This window comes from Pyxicephalus adspersus, chromosome 6, assembly GCF_032062135.1.
Source record: "Pyxicephalus adspersus chromosome 6, UCB_Pads_2.0, whole genome shotgun sequence".
Lineage (NCBI taxonomy): Eukaryota > Metazoa > Chordata > Amphibia > Anura > Pyxicephalidae > Pyxicephalus > Pyxicephalus adspersus.
This window is the reverse complement of record NC_092863.1, coordinates 8991361-9011598: the sequence shown is the minus strand read 5'-3', so window position 1 is coordinate 9011598 and position 20238 is coordinate 8991361. Positions and strand designations below refer to the sequence as shown.

General features: G+C 38.7%; 1 protein-coding gene across 1 annotated transcript in view; it reads left to right on the top strand.

Annotated features, from left to right (window-relative positions):
- Window positions 1-20238, top strand: part of CDH4 (cadherin 4) — a 382192-nt gene that overhangs the window by 327292 nt on the left and 34662 nt on the right. Inside the window, exons 8-11 of the mRNA XM_072413664.1 lie at window positions 7044-7181; window positions 12677-12862; window positions 13281-13534; window positions 17219-17361. Coding sequence (XP_072269765.1) covers window positions 7044-7181; window positions 12677-12862; window positions 13281-13534; window positions 17219-17361 — 721 coding nt within the window. The remainder of the gene's footprint in view (window positions 1-7043; window positions 7182-12676; window positions 12863-13280; window positions 13535-17218; window positions 17362-20238) is intronic.

Here is a 20238-nt window from a genome sequence, read left to right as displayed (position 1 = left end):
GTCAGCACATAATCACTACAAAAGGTAGAGAGGACTCGGACTTGGTCCTCTTGCTAATGAACATCATTATCGCACATTATCTGCTTTAATTAATTTATTCATCAAATTCTGATTTGGGTGGCAGTGTTCATGCTGTGAACACCACAAAGACACATTGCTGTTGCCACTGATGCATAGAGAATATTTAGTGTGATTGAAACAGCATACAATTATCACCCTTTACAAGCTTCTACGATCTCTGGGGGAACAGCCAGTAAATATACAGGATAAGAAATTATTTTGGGTTTCTTCGATATATTATACCACTGCTTCTAAAATCCTACTTGACCTTTAAAATGATCTATGTCCACCACTTTAACCTTTTGATATTGAAAAGAATATTGGTTTTCTATAGGAAAAAGCTTTCATGTTCCAAACACCCTAAATGAGACATTTAGGAATAAGGTGGTTGGTTTACTATACAAGTTTAAGATATTCACTTAACAAAGATAATTAAAACTCTGCAATGAATAATTTACTTATCCTATTGAATTAAAGTGAGGTAAAACTCTCGTAACTTCAGTTATCCAATCATGTGCAAGAAAAATCATGTTTGTTTGTTTTTACCTTTTCCTTGCACCTTATTGCATATTTCTTGCAAATTGACTGAAGGTAATTGTGATCGCTAGACAACACATTCAGAGGAATTTAGTTCTAAAATGGCAGGTCTTGTACATGTTTCTGGTATGCCTTGGTTAGAACCTTCTTCAATGTAGTTTAGGGAAGGGCAGTTGGTGAATTAGATTCTGGATCATGGGCACCGAAGGCTCTGGGATGCAGATGGATAGAGGCTAGCTTTCACAGACACTTTTGGAGGTCTTGTGGAATCCACACTTTGACCTGTTTGCCACGCAGTTTTATGGTTTTGGCTAATCAAAGCAAAGCAATATTAGGGTTTTTTATAAATAAAAATGTAAGTTTACAAGCTACTCCTGCCAGGAAGAGATAGTTGTCAACCTTCAGCATACTATTCTTTCCAAAGAAAATAATGTATCGGGCTATTGCATTTCATTTATCTGAAGACAAAGAATTAGAGTGTAAATTTAGTTTTAGGACACAATTCTATACACTACACAAAGACAAGATATTTCTTACTTGACCATGAGAGTCTTCAAGTACCAATGAACAATGCCAGTCAATCAAGGACCTGTTGTAAAAACAATTTCTATTATTAGTGCTAGATAGTTATAAATGGAGGACCTGTGTATCTGTGACACTTACAACAGTTATTTGGCCATGTCTTTTGCACGTATTTATGGTTTTGTGTTGGGGGACCATGTGTTCCCTTTCAAAAAAGTATGTAGTCAGTGAAGAGTAAACACAGAAAGGCAATGGAGAGATTAGTTACAGATAATAGCATCATACAGCAAATAAATGCTCAGATGCTTTTCATGCTGTGTAGCTCTCTGGAGTTCTTGGATTAAGCACCTTTTAGCATAAAATGCATTTGTGTTCACCCATTACATAGCACCATTATGTGTGATTTAACACCTTCATTGTTAAATGTGATTAAAGTAATTAGCCAGTCATCTTTTGCTTTGGGGTCCTAATGGAATATCTGATGGCCTCTGAGTCAATTTATTAAAAAATGAAAACCAAGAGATTTTGGTGTCATAGTGGGTATCTCTTGCATGACAAACAAAATCTTTTATCAGATTTGTACAGCAATGTGTATTTTTAAATCTATTACACAGTCAGACAACAGTGATGTGTGTCGTATCCAAAGTTTCTCCTACTCACAGCTCACTCTCACACAAACCTGGCTTGTTCACATAGAGAAACAGCATTTCCCTGTGTGTGCATGAATGGTCTCAAAGTGGTTAAACATTAATAAAGTTTGCACTAGAACCAATAATTGTAGCACTTAGGTGTGCGTATATTTATATGTATATACGCTTATTTTTTTAAAAAAGTATATATACAATGTCCCTTTTTTAGATGTATACTACCATACCACCAAACTATCAGCACTACTGAGGAAGCAGACCAGTTCTGTGAAACGCATTGAGTTTCTCCTACCCACTTACTTGTAGGTTTGTGAGACGAATGCTTAATCTCTAGTAGAAGTAGCAATTTGTCTAGTGACCTTTATGGCCCCTTTGTGAATTTGATTTTATGGTATGTTGATTGTGTTACTATGATTTTAAATATTTGGGAATACATTTTTTTAACCTAAATCGGGGGTCGGCAACCTGCGGCTCTTTGGATGGGAAGCTGCGGCTCTTTCTCTCATCCTATGGGAAACTACCGTATTTTTTGCCGTATAAGACACACTTTTTCTTCCCCAAAACTGGGGAGGAAAAGTTAGTGCGTCCTATATGACAAATGTGTTATAAAATAATTTAAAAAATATACTCACCCGATACCCGATCCTGCGTGTGTCTCTGGCTGCAGCAGCGTGTGTTCTCCTCTCCTCTGCCTGCATCGTGTCTTCTGTCTGTAAAGCAGAGCGAAAGAAGCCGGCACAGCGCCACCTGCTGTTCCCTGTCCTAACTGCCGTACAGTGGAAAAAAAGCACAGAGTGATCATAAGGGGAATTTGAATGACAGAGTGATCAGAAGGGGAATTTGAATGACAGAGTGATCAGAAGGGAATTTTGAATGACACAGAGTGATCAGAAGGGAATTTTGAATGACACAGAGTGATCAGAAAGGGAGTTTGAAAGGCACATGAGTGATCAGAAGGGTAATACCGGTATGAATGTCACATGAGTGATCAGAAGGGGAATAATCTTTCAGAATCTTTTTTTTTTCTAGATTTTCCTCCTTTAAAATTGGGTGCGTCTTATATTCCGGAGCGTCTTATACTGCGAAAAATACGGTATCTATCTGTCAGCCTCGCTTTTCACTGCACCCCTCCCCCGTGACACGAGTCACTGTCCTCAGTCTGTCGAAAGCTCACGAGTCATTCCGAGCTTCCGACGGACTGATGACAGGGGGAGGGGTGCAGTGGGATGACAGGGGGAGGGGTGCAGTGAAAAGCGAGGCTGACAGATACATAGTTTCAGATAGGATGAGAGATAGATAGATGGCTGACAGATAGAATCGGTCCCTGATCCTTGTTTCTATGACAAATTGGCGTCTTCACCAGTGCTTTGGCTGTGACATATAGTTTGTTGTTTCAATAAAAAAACAAAGTAAAGGTAGGTAACATAATAAGTATTATATTTTTAACATACATATTACCGGTATACATATTTTTTTTCAAATAAGATACCTAACTACTTTTTTGAAGTCAATTAGAATTGTCAAAAAAGAAACAAAGTAGTACTGTTGGATATTACCGCGAAAGTGTTTTTATTAAAATATATATTTAATAAATTACCTATTTTATTATTTATCTATTTTATAGCTTTTATTATTTAAAAATTAGCGTTAAAATAATAATTATAAGTGTAAGTACCTATAAATTGTTATTTAATAAACCTTAATAAAGTACAAGTTCGTGCTGTAAGTAAATGTTTAATTGGTTTAATTTTTTACCTACATAATAAGTAATTATCTAATAATGCCATATATATCTAATTTGTTGTGAAAAACACTACTTATATATGAATAAATAGATATTTTTTCTTATGAATAAATAGATTAGTTTTTTTATCAAAAAACTTTATTTATGCGAGTACTATTTATTGTTGGCAAGAAAAAATTTTGCGGCTCTTTAAAAACTTCGAAATTTTGTAAATTGTAATTTTTGGCTCTTCCGACTCCAAAGGTTGCAGACCCCTGACCTAAATTGTTCCTAGTACCTAAAATACCCACTTTGGGTCCACTTTGGAGTTCTTCTGTTCCAATGAGGAGTAGGCCATTTCTCTTTCCCAAACATTATTGAGAAATCTGAGCAGGTGATAATGGGTGTTTTTACTATGAGAGGATCTTTTCCACTGTTCACTGACAAAAGGGAAAGGTAAGCCTGTATAGAGTCCTGATAAAATTGGAGATGTCACTTCTGTCTGCAGATGTTCGGATCCAGTTGTAAATCCAGGTACTACGTTCAGGGATTCCAGATATAGTCAGAGTGACATTCTATCTGCATGTATTTCTGATATAGTCAGGGATGCAGCGGGGAGTCCTAATACAATCAGGGATTCCTCTGTGTCTGTTTTGGGTGGGGAGGGGCTCAGATATAGTTAAAGATGCCCCTGCTGTCTGTGAGAGGGTCCTCTTGCAGTCTACAAAAATAATGATGTCAGTATGCCAAGAATATCTGTGCTATAATGTGTGTCGATGGGCTACAAAAGTTGGTTTTATTTTCCCATGCAAACCTGTTTCAGTGTCTTTCAGAGTGGATGGAAGGTGCATTTAAAGTGAAAGCAAGCAAAACAGGTCACACACAATAGGCCTGATTTAATGAAGCTATTAAGATACTTTTATCAGTGAGCCTGGGTGATCCAGCAAACCTGGAATGAATTTCCTAAAAGTCATTTGCTATTCGTTGGAAAATATTTTCAATTTTGGAACAGGTCCATTCCAGGTTTGCTGGATAACCCATGTTGACGGATACAAGTGCATCTTCTCCAGCCTTGGAGAGGTTTAATAAATCAGGCCCAATGTTGTTACTTTTTTAATGTTGTGTTTTCCATTCATATGCAGCTCCATACACCTGTTACCATGAATACTAAATGTGGTCAAAACAAACTTCCTTTATATATTTGTCCATATGGACTCTACTATTTTGTTTTCTCTACTGCCTTACACATACACCATGTTGTGCTGTTTACCTTGAAGAAGTCTCCTTATTCACCTTGTAGGCAGGAAACAGAGTGAAAACCCAGGGTCTGTTTTCACTTCATGTTTATTCCTTCTCATCCAGTATGGTGCAGTAACCACTGGGTACGATACTAAGAAACGAAGCACCAGAAATGGAACAAAGACTGCAAATAGTGTTTTTATAAGGAGGATTATGAGCTGTTTAAAGGAAAACAAACTGCAGTGAAGCAGCTTGTGTTTAGACATCAATAATAATGAGTGTCGGCACATACTGCACATTCTGTACTCTGGTAACATTCACTCAGTAGCCAGTTTCTGCAGGTTTGGGTTGAATTGTAAATTCTAGATTTCCGGTTATAATATGAGATGTGGATTTTGGTGTGGGATGTCAAGATGCCCTTTCTGCTGTGTTGGCAGACAGTATCAGCCTGAACTCCATGCATTGGAAACACTGCACGGTTCACTCTTAGTTCATACACATACACTGGAAGAGAAGTCAACCTGGATTAGGAACATTGATTTACAATGAATTCCGTTTAGCCTCAGCTTGTGTTCACAGGCTGACATTTTCAGAAAAGGTTGTGATCAGTGTGGTGTGATGTTTAGTTCGGACCACCGTATGGGTTCATGACATGGTCACGTCATGCAGGAGCTTATCTAAAATTGCTGATGTACATTAAAAACATAATATACAGTACACAATGTTCTCCCCCATCCCCTTTTAGGCGCGTGCACCACCCGGCACTTTTCAGTAACCACCCGGCTGTTTTTGGGTGGTTACGGAAGAGTTGGGTCACAATACAGAAACTGACCCCCGCCTAAAATTTCTTCCCACCCAGCTTTCTGGGATATATATTCCTTGTCTATGTGCACAATATAAATGTAAAAGCAAATAAAAAAATCAGATTTTACTTTACAAGTATTTAGCTATACATGTAAGTGTGATTAACTTAATTTAAAAAATTGCTATTTTTCTGAATTTTAGATTTGGTATACTTTGTCATAGGTATGGACAATTTTGCTGGTCTTTACTCCCAGAGTCAGACCTATGTCACCAAGTGATTTTGTGGCAGCTATACAAAGAAAAAATTTACTGCAGTCAATGACAGGCCTGTGTCACAGAAACTTCAAGCGATTTATAGCTGTAGATATATGTTTATACCTTGTAGATGTACCAACTGCAGATTTGTAGTTGTAGATTTTTTATAGATTATAAGGATCTATATAATAGTAAGATACAGAAATGACTTTGTATACAGATACAAAGAAAACAAGCAGAGAAATTTGGAACTACTTTAGATCTTTGCTACTAAGTTGCCAGTGTTATATACGGTAGAAATCTACACAGACCTATTAAAAACAGAAGTCGAGAGAGTACTGCGGATCAATTATCTCTGAAGATTTTAGGCAGAGATGTTTACTTACTGCCTGATATACATTAAGTAACTAGAAGGAAAATCCACAGATTTGTATGCAGGAAATATGAACAATACATGTCATGGGCAGGACCCCCAAGCCCATCTCTAAGATGAATGGCCAATAATAAAGCACAGTCTACCATCTTTCACTGGGCAGTTAAGGGGCATAGCACCCAAGTGACACCAGCTTTGCTTCTTCAAACATCTTAAGTTGCTAATGTCATCATCAGCACATCTCAGATATCTCCCTTCAGTAAACATCATTTCAGGATTCATTTTCAGCCTCTGCAATCCTACAATAAGCACTATTAGGGGCTAATTCCTGGCCCTAGAGAATCATGTGCCTGCTAATCCGACCGTAGACTAATTATTTACTCTCTGCTTCCTGTGACTGCACAGTCTTCCAGCATAAATATCTATCCGCACTGACTTTCCAATCTTATCGGTAATTACATTATTGAAGGAATTCTGCAGAAGATGATAAATGTCTCCTCCTGGCAATCACACCAATGATATGGATGTATTCCTGATTAGAAACTACTGTTCTCCCGGACTATCTTTCATTTTGTAGCGGAAGCGCTCGTTAATTCTGTCAGCTATGGAAACTTTGCAGAAATGTAAACTTTGAGAGATTGTTTTTTTTAAAGACCAAACTCTCCCTAAACCTGTATTTTCACTTTGTGAGGTTATTAGAAAGATGGAGCCAAGTGCCGACTTTGTGTATGGGATTTCAGTAGTGAAATATCGCCATCACAATTCTAAGTCCTGCCACAAAAACACAAAAGCTAATGACTGTAAATAGTTTATGAGATATGGCAAATCTATTATCTGAACCGAAACTATGTATTCTGCATACTGACCCATCTTTCTTCCATAGAAAGTCCAGCAGTACACTGTTGTCATCCAAGCCACAGATATGGAAGGGAACTTAAACCACGGATTGTCCAACACTGCCACGGCCATCATAACTGTTGCAGATGTCAATGACAACCCTCCAGAATTTACTACTAAAATGGTGAGTCATTTTATACAGCCTTTTGTCAACATTTCAGTAAATCAGAGCTTTCTATTCATTAATGAGAGCAGTATTGTAGCCAGAAGATTGCCACCACTTTCCAGAAAATAGCATTTTTAGCAGTGACAGCCTACATTTTTCTCTCCATACAGAGTTTTATAAAGTTCAACTTTTGGCAGATAGAAAAGACACACATTTAATGTGGTTGTGTAATCAAATATTGGATTTAATGGTTTGTTCATTTTTGTATTCTTTTTTATGGCTGGTGTGAGGATTACACAGAACTGTAGGTAAAATAGTGTTATAAGAGATGTTTTAGAGGTATTGACAATGTACTGAATAGGAACAGTTAGGGGAGTGTTTGGATTTTGCCCTGTTCTAGATGCTAAAACTCTACAACAAAACCTACTGGGCAGTGCACAGCTCCTGATGACGAGAACTAATGTGCCCATTGCTGGATCAGAAAAAAAGCATCCATAAATGGATTTTACATTTTTGGATGAAATCTCAGCACAATGTAAGGTACATTCCCCTGGCTACATTCAATCTGTTTCCTATATTTTCCTATTAATTAGTAACTGACAGGTCTGTTGCTCGTGTAGGTGGCACAAGCCCAACCTTCAGTGACTAAACAGGAGCCACACAGCACCTTGGCAATCCATCCTGATTTATTATGCACTCGTTCCTGCTGTACACAGGCAAATATTGGAACCCATTTAGTAAATATGTTCTGTGTGTAAAACTAGATTAGAGGGGCTAAAAACTCAGCTTTCTAGGGAAATATATGGAAATCAATGTAGAGGAACAACCGCAATCTTGTCCACAGCAATAACTTGTACAAATTCATAAATGAATACACTGATACAGTCATTATCTGCACCATATGGTAAACATTTTATAAAGTGCAAAACCAGCCGAAGCAATAAATGCATTACTGAAGCAGATTTAGTGCCTGTGATTTCTTTTTGTTATCACACCTTCTATCTACTCTATAAACTGGTGATGCCTGGCCTGCTTTTTTTTAACCTGTCCTGAGAAATCTATGGGTGTTTCCATTGCATACCTTCCAAAAAAAAAAATGCTAAGCACCTGACATCACTGCTTTTTGACCATTGTGGTTTTCCTTTAGATCCTCCAAAAGTAACAATTACTCCCATATCTGTCGTTCCTACTGTGTAAGCCTTCAGATTTCATGGCAATCTGAAAATAATAGTAAATGAAAAAACTGTTTGAAAGTAAAAAAAAAAAAGAAATTTTCCTTATAACAAGGCCTGGTGGTGTCCCAAAACCTGCTTATGTTATATCTTAAATGCAGCCAGTTTGAGCATATAGTTACATATTGTAACCTATTGTACATATGATATATGGAGTGTGGTTGGGCTGATTCAATGTATAGTGTTCAGATGAAGAGGTTTTCCAGTTCCCATTTGTTTAGCACAGAACAAATAACAAGGGCTGCCAGCTCTGGTGGGTCAGTAGCACTTTCGTGTTTTGGATGGGCACGGTAGGTTCTATATGAGATATGTACATTGTGAACATTCCTAATTCTGCTGTAAGTATGCAGACACACTCGGTCAGAGCTGTAGACCCGACTGTCACTTCACAAGGGAGGATACACTTATAGACAGTTTGTGTCTGATTGAGCCATTACAGACAATGCAAATTGGCCAGCTTCCCTGTGCCTATCCTTATCAATGGTAAAAGCCACTACCCTGCCGAGGGCCTTGTTGTGCCTTAATCTGTCTGTGGTTAAAAGACACTTGTAGCAGAAGGAAGGACAGTGGAATTGAGTCCGGGAAAGCTTAGAGTTATGTTGCTGTAATCTTTGCAATGCTGGTCATAGCATGATGTCCTGGTTATGTTTAATTAACGCAATCTCCTTGTGAGTAATCAGTAGCATGGACGATGACACGGTACTGACATGTAACACTGGATCAATACCATTCCTTGCTTTTACACGATGCTGCTGTAATTTTCTGTCCTCATATTGATCTGATTGATGTTTTGCCTCACCATGTAACAACATTTTAATAAACTTTAAGTGTTAGACAACACTTGAAAGCACACATACTCATATATATCTTTGATATGTAATTTCTGGATTATTATGTTTAATATATAACACACAACAACTTGGTGATAAAAGCAGACGTGCTGCAAACTTTTTGGTCTGTGCATAGAATTTAGTTTTATAGATGAATATGGTTTAAGTTATAAAAGATGCTTCCAGATCATCTAAAGATGTGTTTAGCACTGCTTGCATCCATTCTGGCCATGTAACAGAGCCCTGGTACAATCTGACTACAATAACATTTTATATGGGGAGCATTACTACAGATCCTAATGGCAGCGCTGTCACTTTATACAAGCAACAGCTTGGGAGTGGCTGTGGAGGTGTCCCCCTTTCTTTGGACCTGGGCTCACCCTGCTATCTGAGAGATATGGACCACCACGTTGGCATTTAGAATTACAGAGCGGGTGGAGGATCAAGAACATCTGTTAACAACCTCTTCCTGCTGGGAAATAACCTGGAGGTGCTCAGCTCTGAGCATTTCCTGGCTCCTGGACTGATGCCATCATACAAACAGATCAGGGTTCTCTTCTACAATGCTTTTATACTAGTGATATTTCCTCTCATTTCCTGTTGTATCTCTGGGACAGGAAGTAAAGTAAGATCTTCCCATGAAAACAAATACAAGTTATATCCATCTACAACACTATTACAGAACAATATCCTGTTTTTTTGATTACTTCACAGTTCCTTGTTAAGAACCATTTTAGCCCAGAGAGCTTACCATTTTTTCTTTACACTTTACTAGCAGATGAAATTTAGGACGATGAGGTCCCCAGGGCTTGTGCTGCTAATCCACTCTCACTGCAGCGCATGAAATGTTGTAAATGGAGTGCAGAGCAGAGAGAGTAATCGCACAACCCAGGCAGAGCGTAACGAGTTCTGCTCTCCTCTTATCGCTGGCGGCTCATTCGTGATACGATCAGGTATTGTGAAGCACAACAGATGTTAAAGGTCAGTCAGACACCGGCTACATCAGTCACAGGGGAGCGCAGCAGATCCAATTCTGGATAAATTCCCAATTTGTCTTCCTAACAAGGTGATGGTATCAGGGATTTTGCAGTAGGAGAGGAGCAGGGAGCAGATTAATGATTTGTGTGTGCCGTCACAGCCAGACCGCAGCCTGCAATCACTCTGCTAGTTTTTAAGTTTCTAAAGTCAAGCTGTTTTTGTAAAGTATTGTGCAGGCGATAACGAGCGTTTTTAGTGGACGGAACATGCTGGAAAACCTCTGTGCAAACGAGCGCTGATCATTCTCTTATCTATGTTGAAAGGAGAACATCACATTTGCCAAAAATAATGCATCACATGGATCCTGTGGCTAAGTCCTTGGATTCTAGTTCTCATCTTATGTCCGATAGGACAGTGTCAATGGTAAGTTGACAATTATTCACGACAACTTCTGAGGTATAGTAAAAGAATCAAGGTTTTATTCACGCGTGGGAAACTCACAACAGACAAGGCAATAGAGGTTGGGACTGTCCCTTCCTCTGTCTAAAGGAGTCTCTGAAAACTTTAACCAGAGTCTATTTTTTATTCTTCAGTTCCTTGCGCCACCGGTCATCCAATTCTGAGCTGGTCTTTTCTTTAGTTTGCCTGAAGACAACAAGTTATTGTTTTACTTGTTTTGCTGCTGTTGCATATTTTGTTCTCATTACTTTTTTTTTTTTCTTGGGGGGGGTTACGGTTTCCATGGTCCCCTTATCTGCTGGTTCCACTTGCACAGCTTCTATGGTCTCCTTATCAGCTGGTTTCACTTGACCAGGTGCAAGGCCAAGACGCCTCCGGGAACAGAAAGTAAAGAACACAAATAGCTGAGTTAGTCATTTTGAAACAGCATATTATAGTTTGAGTTAATTCTCACTATACGTAAGGCTAGTATATATTCTATATAAATTCACAACAGCCATCGGTCCAACTATGGTTAATCTTAGTTTTTACAAATTTAGGGACATGGTGCTGTCACCCTATAACAGGCAGTGCCTGGAATAGCATTGAAGTTGAATCCCAGTAGACAAGCCAAGAGAGGAGGGAGGTAGTACCAAAAGCTAGAGGGCATTGTGAGGCAAGGGACCATAAAGGAAATAAAAGCAGGGCACTGAAGACTGTCTGTGCCTGTATGGATTCTTTTAGGTGTCATGTCTATTAAAGGTTGTCTTCTTGCAGTACTTGTGCCACATTGATTGAAGGGCATAGTTTGAACTGCCGTCTCCTCTCCCACCCCTCCGTTTATATGACTGATCTCTCCAGCATTTGTATGTTCCTCAATATGGAAACCCCATTTAAGATTTGTGTAGGATTCTCATCAGCATGTACTATACACACACATAGTCTTTTCTCCTGACCCCGCACAATCAAATCTTAACAACCCTAAATTGATATTTGTTTAGTAAAAAATATGCAAAAAGGGAGCTGGGATAACATGTATTACCTGCAACATAGAACTAAATTAAATGACAATGTATAAGGTTTATTTACTCTATATAGAATTCTTTGTGGAGTTTTTGCAAAGACCAAGGGAATATTAACCGCTGGCCTGTGTACAAAAGCTTTTACTTCCTCATCTGCTTTGTAAACACATTTACTTGGTTATTGTTCCTCAGAGTGTTCCCCCTTGTCACGCTTGGTGCAGTGAATGGACAACTTTACAGACAACGGATTCGGTACATGGCCTGCCAGCTACAGTGACTGAAATATTAAAACACAATTACCTGTCATCAATAGATGCACTTATTTTGTATATTGTTGACCTATCTCTTTGTGCAGGATGACTGGTCTAGTATCAGCCTCCTCCACCTGTATTTTCCTGCAGCCAGCCCGTAGTAGGTGGAACTGCTGGATCCCATCCACATGTATGTGCAGCATAGACATGGAATCATTCTACTTTGGCATGGTAATGGCTAGGCTTGCAAAGGCTTTTGGTGCTCACAAAGTGGACATGTAAATTTTAGGCTACTCAGGAATATATTTAAATATAAGATTTTGTATCTGTATTTTAGCTTAATGTAAACCGTGTTCATGCTGCAGCACACACAATGCTGGCTTATTGGGCATGATGCAACCAGCGAATTGATTACTCTGGCTTATTGCTAAAAATGATCTGTATGGAGATTGTACAAAATTTGAAGGATGTTGAGGGTAAAGGACTGAAGGCATTCCCAAGATCAGTTTTGTGGAGCTTAGCATAATCCTTACCAGTATTTGGTAAGCTGGTACTTGTCATAGCTTTACCTGCCTGCTAAAACTGAAGGCTGCCATTGAGTCCCAGTCTGTGAGAGAAACAACATTTGGGGAGCTGTCCAATGTAATCCAGGCTGGGTAGAAGTAGTTTCAATCTGTAGAGGTTCAGAGTTTAAATGCAGTTGGGCTGCCACTGTCATACTGAGCAATGCTAACTTTCTTCATTTTTTCTATGTTTGCACAGTTCACTGGTGAAGTTCCAGAGAATCGAATCGATGTTGTTGTGGCCAACCTGACTGTAGTAGATCGGGATCAGCCATTTACACCCAACTGGAATGCCATATACAAAATCATCAGTGGTGATCCTGCTGGTCACTTCACTGTTAAAACTGACCCCGTCACCAATGAAGGTATCGTCACTGTAGTAAAGGTGAGTTTTTGTTTTTAATCATTCCTTATTTTTCATTTTTGATCCATAAATAGACTGAAATGTCCTGAAGTCATGTTTGCTTATAAACCATTCTTTTTGGGAGAGATAATATGTATACTGGTACACACTGTTGACACATTGTGTAATTTTTTTATACCCTTACCATTAACCAGGTGTCATTTTAATAAAAGCTGCAGAAAAATAGGAATGGAAACAACTTTTGAACTGACAATGATAACATAATAGATTTAAAAACACAACAGATTATTGTTTGTTCGTTGTGAATATTGAATAATAAATAGGCTGAACTGTACCTAAAAGTCACTAGTGACAACATTTACAGACTATCAGCTGTATCCACAACGTGATGTACCGGTAGTTACATTTACTATGTGTTGATGTATTCTTTCCCTTGCAGCCTGTGGATTATGAAATGAACAAGGCATTTTTACTAAACATTATGGTGACAAATCAAGCACCTCTGGCCAGCGGGATCCAGATGTCCCTACAATCAACATCTGCAGTGACAATCTCCATAGTAGATGTAAATGAGGCCCCATACTTTCCCAACCGAAATGACCCAATCAGGCAATTGGAAGGAGACCCGCCTGGGAGGCTACTGACCACCTTTTCTGCCGTGGATCCTGACCGCTCCTTGCAGCAAGCTCTACGGTATGAGACATGACATTTTAACATAGAGCTGGTCACCCTTATATATTAGGAACTCTACTCTTTTTATTTCTTTTTAGTTTTAATACCCTTTTTGGCGTTAATGTATTTAAGTTCTTGCTTCTATGTAACATTTGTAATTATCTTTGCATTATCCATGTACATGAGGGCAGCCAACTCAAATCCTCTTATCTTATAACAGATTATTAGCAGTGGACACTCTGCATTAATGATTGAGTTATATGATAGAGCCAGAATGTGTACCTTGATGACTCATATGAAGTGATGAAGTGGTCTTTTTAAGGTTGATATAAAGGACTTCTATTTAATCCAAGTAATCCAGACTCACTGAAAAGCATTACAAAGATTTAGGCAGATCAGACAGTCAAAACATACAATACGTGTTTGGACTGTGACTTCATAGTAGTCATAGTGAAACTTTACCTTAAAAAATGTCAAATGTGCGACAGGCAGCCTGAATATTGCAGAATAAACATGGCCCTTTACCTGTATATTAGTAATCTTCTCTATATTACACAGAGCTGCTTATGTGCATATATTGTTGGAAAGGGGCAGCATTTTCCTTCCCTGTCTCTATTACAGCATAATGTCATAGGTTGGGTTTAAAGAGTTAGTCACAAATACACCTGGGACAATTATTCACTGTTGGTTTATAAAAATAACAGGCCGAATCTTGGTAGGAAGGATCATTGGTTCCTGGGGGCTAAAAAAAAAAATCTAGCATCTTGTTTAGGATTTACTATTTCAGCAGGTAGTTTTCATCCCAGGGGAAGGTCTGTCCCATATATATTCCAATGAGAGCAAGTATTATGACCAATCATCACTGGTGAATGTAGATAGGTGGTAAGAGACAAAAACTTTTGCTTCAGTAAAAAAAATATCAGTTATCTTGAAGGAGTTGAGATTCAACCACTAAAAGAACAATAGCTTACCAAGAAACATTGCAATCCAGGCCTTGAGAGTGTCGAGGGAAAACGCCCTCTTGTTATGGGTGGTTTCAGCTTTCTATACTGTACTTATCAACAAGCATTGGTAATGGCAACCACTCACATGTTTCTTTTAATTCTTCTTTTATTATTGTGGTATATAATGTTTGCCTATTAATACTGAACAAATCTGTTCCCGACAATGGCAGGCAAGGAGAATTCTACCCATATTCATGCAGCTAGAGCCCACAACAGTTTTTCTCTCCAACTCATCTGGTGTATAATGACCAACCCTAAACAGCAGGATTGCCACAGTTGAATTGCCTCTCGCACCTAGCATAGCTTCTGAGGGACAGATAAATCTAATATCAGCATGCCATCTCCTCTCAGATCCACACACCATTGACAAAGCTTTTACTGCTGCAACTTAACCCGAGCAATTCTAGGAAGGTCACAGGCTATCCGCTCTGCGCAAGTTATAAAATCTATTAGCGAACGTTGTCCCAGTGCCGTATTGCTCTAATGACATCCTATGGGTCCACAAAATGATGACCTTTCTGTCACAGCACCAAGTCTTAGTAACTTGTGAAGTCTACATTGCTGATTTTATAACATTGTTCAATTGTGTCGGGGACAGATGTGTCAAGTTTAGGTTTTCCCCTCTGTTCCAGTGTAATATGGCCTCTAAGGAGGGAAAGGTGACAAAAGGGGTCACCTACAGGAAGACTGGGAAAAAATATTGATTCAATCTCTGGATTCTGCTATATATTTTTTTTTTATGACAAAGACAGAGAATAGTGTCCAGCTGGTGCGAGCCCAATTACCTACACTTCACTTGTGACATTTTTACAATCATTATGTGGCTCTGGTCCTTCACTTGGGGGCCTGGCCAGCTGACAGAAAAGATGATTATATTGACTCATGGAGGCTTCTCTTACCGTGGATTCTGAGCATATAATGATGTCTTTACAAAGATGTTCTCAGTTAACAAGGCAATTTCTTCATATTTGTTCCAGGTTCCAGCACTGCAATGGTCACAAGGTGTTTTGCTCTCCCCGTGGCTGTTATTTTTAGGGCTTTAGCCACTTTTCCCCCCAATTCTTCCCTTGTTTCCTTATTGTTTTTTGTAGAAAAGACTGATGGCTGGGAGGGTGTATAGGTTTGGTGAAAAATTTAAGAACACCTTTCTTTGCAACAGCTAAGTGTACCTGTATTAAGGATATCCTTTGTGAATAATATATGAGAAAGTGTTCAGTTTTAAAACATTTTCTCTAGTTCTTTATATTTCACACATATTTCAGTATCAAAGGACAGATTCTGCAAGTCCATATTCATAGCATATTCCAGCAATACTTTACTAAAACGGGCAATAGACGTTATAATAGAGCTGTGTGTGTGAAACGTGACATTTCATAAACTTGCTGCCAATAAAATGCTGCAAAGAACCACCCCTTTCCAAGCTGACACATCTCTTTCATGGTAATCTCTTTTTTTTTACAAAGTTTCACTCCCCCACATTACCAGAAGTAATTCTAGATCATGCAGATTTTTCTTTGTCAGTGAACTGCTATTTAGTCTGTCTTTTCACAAGAACCTACTGTACTATAATAATGCCAGGAATTACTACTGCTCTATATGGTCCGCACATTACCGGTCTGATTTATTAAGGCTCTCCAAGCCTGGAGAAGATAGATTATCATGGGACACCTGGGTAATCCAGCAAACCGGGAATGGATTTATTCAAACTCATTTGATATTTGCTAGCAAATGTTTTGAATCCTGGACAAGATTCATTCCAGGTTTGCTGGATCTCCTAGCTTTACTGATGAAAGTGTATCCTTTCTAGCCTTGGAGATCTTTAATAAATCAGGTCCTATAATTCAACATTTATTTATGTATTTATTTTGTGGAGTACTCTGATCTCAGACTGACTTTACTTGCTGCATGCCTGGTTCAGTGACCCTGTTGATAATTACCATTGGAGTTAGAGGACCAGCATGACTGCCAGGAACCAGCATTTTTCCAAGGAAAGGTCAGCAATAATAGATTACAATTAAGTGATTTTAAAGCAAACCATGTTACATAGTTACATCACCAGTGGGAGGATAATAAGCATGTATGCATCCTTCCACTAATTGCTTAGCAGTCACAATAGTCCTTTATTACCAGTTGCAGTCCTGTGTTAAGTTGTATGTCCTGGTGTTTTATTTAAGGTAAGAAAAAAGCAGAATTTGTCATTTGTACAGAGTGAAACAGAGCTTTGAAAAATAGAGTCAGTACTTGCTGTCCCCTGTTGTGTTGTTTTTGTTTCCTCCTTGGGAGGCGTGATGAACTATACAATAAGTGCCCCCAGCTTATTGATGCTGAAACTAAAGATTTAAATGTACACATTCAGGTCAATCTTAGAAGAAAATTGGTTCCATCAGTAACCAAGGCTTGTCTTAATGAGTTTGGGAGGCTGTGAGAGCAAAAGCCGCCAGAAGTTTTAAGAGCTGAGCAGTCTCGGCTGGCTCCGTCACTGTGTAAAATTCTTGGGCTGAGTCCAGCTAGGCTCAAATTCAATTGTAGCAGGTGAAAAGCCACTTTGCATTGACCAATGTCTGTCCCGAGGCACCAAGCTGAAGAAAACACAACTTTCCTTTGGCAGCCAAAGCTGTTAAAAGTGGAGCCTTGGGGTTTAGTAACAGGAGACAGAAGTATACAGTCACTAAAGTCTAACCTTGTATTTTATTTCCTGTAGATATTCTAAGCTGTATGACCCAGCAAACTGGCTCGCCATCAATGCCACAAATGGGCAGGTATTTACTAATGCTGTGCTAGACCGCGAATCGCCCTTTGTGAAAGATGACATATATGAAGCCAAATTCCTAGCCACTGACAATGGTGAGTAATCAGTCTGCAACCTATTGAGGCAATAACACCAAAGAAAATAACACTGCGAATGTATCTGGAGAATGCAGATACAGGAGTTTTCTCCCCGGCCCCTTTTGTGCTGGGTGCACCACCCAGCACTTTTCAGTAACCACAGGGCTGTTTTTGGGGTGTTTACTGTTGGGTCACAATATTCAGGCTGAAACACACCTACATTTTCTTCCCACCCCGCTTAAAAAATGTCTGTGTTAATGACTGCACAGTCATGCTTCTTTAAAGGAAGGTGCTGAGAACAATAATGAATACAGCAGCAAATCAGATTTTCTTGTTCCCTGGTCTGATTTTACTAAGTTTTAATGTAAATGGCTTGTGTGGTATTGTACTTTGCACATCATCACCTTAGTTTTAACTGCTTTGCAGCAAGTCTATAAGAGTAAATAACAAACCATGCTACCTAAAAAGTGATAGGCCATGTCAGTTTGGGACTATATAGCCTGAACCTCCTCTGCTCCAGTAAATGCATATGCTAATTAAATCTCAAAGGTGGGATCTCCACTTTAATGAAAGGTGTACCTTTACCTGAACTACTGCCAGCCCACCTCCCCGGCTCTTTTAAGCTAAACTTCACTGACACCGCCTCCTCCCTGGCTGTGTGTTTACCACAACTGCAAAGCTCTGCACATGTGTGGCTGGTGGTGAAAACAATTTGTTGGACATGCTGTGAAAACTTGGTGAAGCCAGGGTCTTACAACAATAAACCTTGTTACAGAAGAAACAACAAATGTACTAGTTAGTTAAACTAGAGTAATCTTCATGATGAGGTTCTGTTTCAATGGTCTATACCTTCTGTGAAAAGAAAGCTGTTTTCATGCTAAAGAGTTTGGTCAACTGACCAGCATCACAGGGGGATGAATTGCAAATTCTAGGTAAAGGTAATATGCTATCTGTTCTGTTTATTTCTTTCCATAGATAAAAATGGGAATTATACCCAAGCAATGCCGCATATTTCATACATTATACAGTAGGTATGATTTTATTGTGAGGAGGTAGTGAGCTGTGTGGGTGATGCAGGTCTGCAGCTCCTCTAAATGTTTCTTGCATACCAGTATTCCCTTGTTTTAGGCACTGGATGAATGTAAATATAAATACAAGCAATACTAGAAGAATGTATAGATGCATAACAGCCAGCTCAGAAAATATATTAAACCTTGTAAATGTTGAAACAGCTATACCGAATTGGTGTTTCTGACAGAACCAAGGACTGGATTCTGGGAAAAGGGACTTTTAGCTGTTATAATTGCCTAAAAGGATTTTATTTGTCTTTTTGTCTGGTATTTCTATTCATATATTGACAGGAACTGGTTGTTTTTTATGCATGAGCATCTGATGCTTACTAAGTAACAAGTGATCAATGTTTTATCATCTTTATAATCCGGCGGGTCACAGACCTCTTGGCTCCTGAGTAGAGGGCAAGATGCAGTCAAAGTCTAAATAAAACCTCCAGTGAATCTGGAATGTCTGATGAGAAAAAGAAAGAGCTGAATACTCCTAAAGTCCAACTGTACACTATTTCGAATGTTTAAACATGTATGCCTCACATCATATCCAACATTCAGAGTTTTCCCAAAATGTGAATTTTGTTTCTATTAAGGGGAGTAATAGTGTTACACCCTTTTTCTAGTAATTAGGTTATGAATCCCGGCCCAAAATTTTGAGATCGAAAATTCAAAAAACAGAGAAAGCTGGGGATTTATGTGCAAAAATGAGATTGTATTAACTATCAATAGGATAAACTATCAATAGCAAAGGGAAACAAACTCAAGTATTTTCAAACAACAATGGTAGTATAACCCCATTCAGATTATCATGTATGGTCCCTGTCATCTACACATAAACACCAAGAAAATTCCATAAAGCGAGAACGTTTCAATCCCGACGCTTGTCACGCTTCTTCAGGGGATACATTGAGAGTGTAATATGACTATAAGATAAAACAATGTAGTATATCAACAAAATATTATGCAAAGAGTTGAAGTACCATATTTTTTGCCGTATAAGACGCACTTTTTCTTCCCCAAAACTGGGGGGGGAAGTTAGTGCGTCCTATACGACAAAGGTGTGATAAAATAATTAAAATATTATACTCACCCGATACCCGATCCTGCGTGTGTCTCTGGCTGCATGCAGCGTCTGTCTCTTCTCTCCTCTGCCAGCATTGTGTCTCCTGTCTGTAAAGCAGAGCGAAAGAAGCCGGCACAGCACCACCTGCTGTTCCCTGTCCTAACTGCCGTATAGTGGAAAAAAAGCACAGAGTGATCAGAAGGGAATTTGAATGACAGAGTGATCAGAAAGGAATTTTGAATGACACAGAGTGATCAGAAAGGGAATTTGAAAGGCATAGAGTGATCAGAAAGGGAATTTGAAAGGCATAGAGTGATCAGAAAGGGAATTTGACTGGCACATGAGTGATCAGAAGGGGAAAACCGGTATGAATGGCACATGAGTGATCAGAAGGGGAATAATCTTTCAGAATTTTTTTTTCTAGATTTTCCTCCTTTAAAATTGGGAGCGTCTTATACGGCGAAAAATACGGTAATAGGTGAGTATAAGGTGTACTAACCAGAGTGACACTGTCAAATTACAAATAAGGTTAATCAAAAGTGACAATGTTAAAGTCCAAATGAATTACATGCACAAATATAAAAATGGATATAGCATAATGAGTTGGTAAATGGCCTGATTAAATAGTGTGTTTTCTGAAAATATAGCAACAATTAGAATGTCTAAAGAATCCATGTTTATAGGGATCCTTATCATGTAAGTATATTGTAGTAATGTAGTAAGGGTAGGTTACTGATGCAATGAAATAGGTGTGAAGATCATATCTCT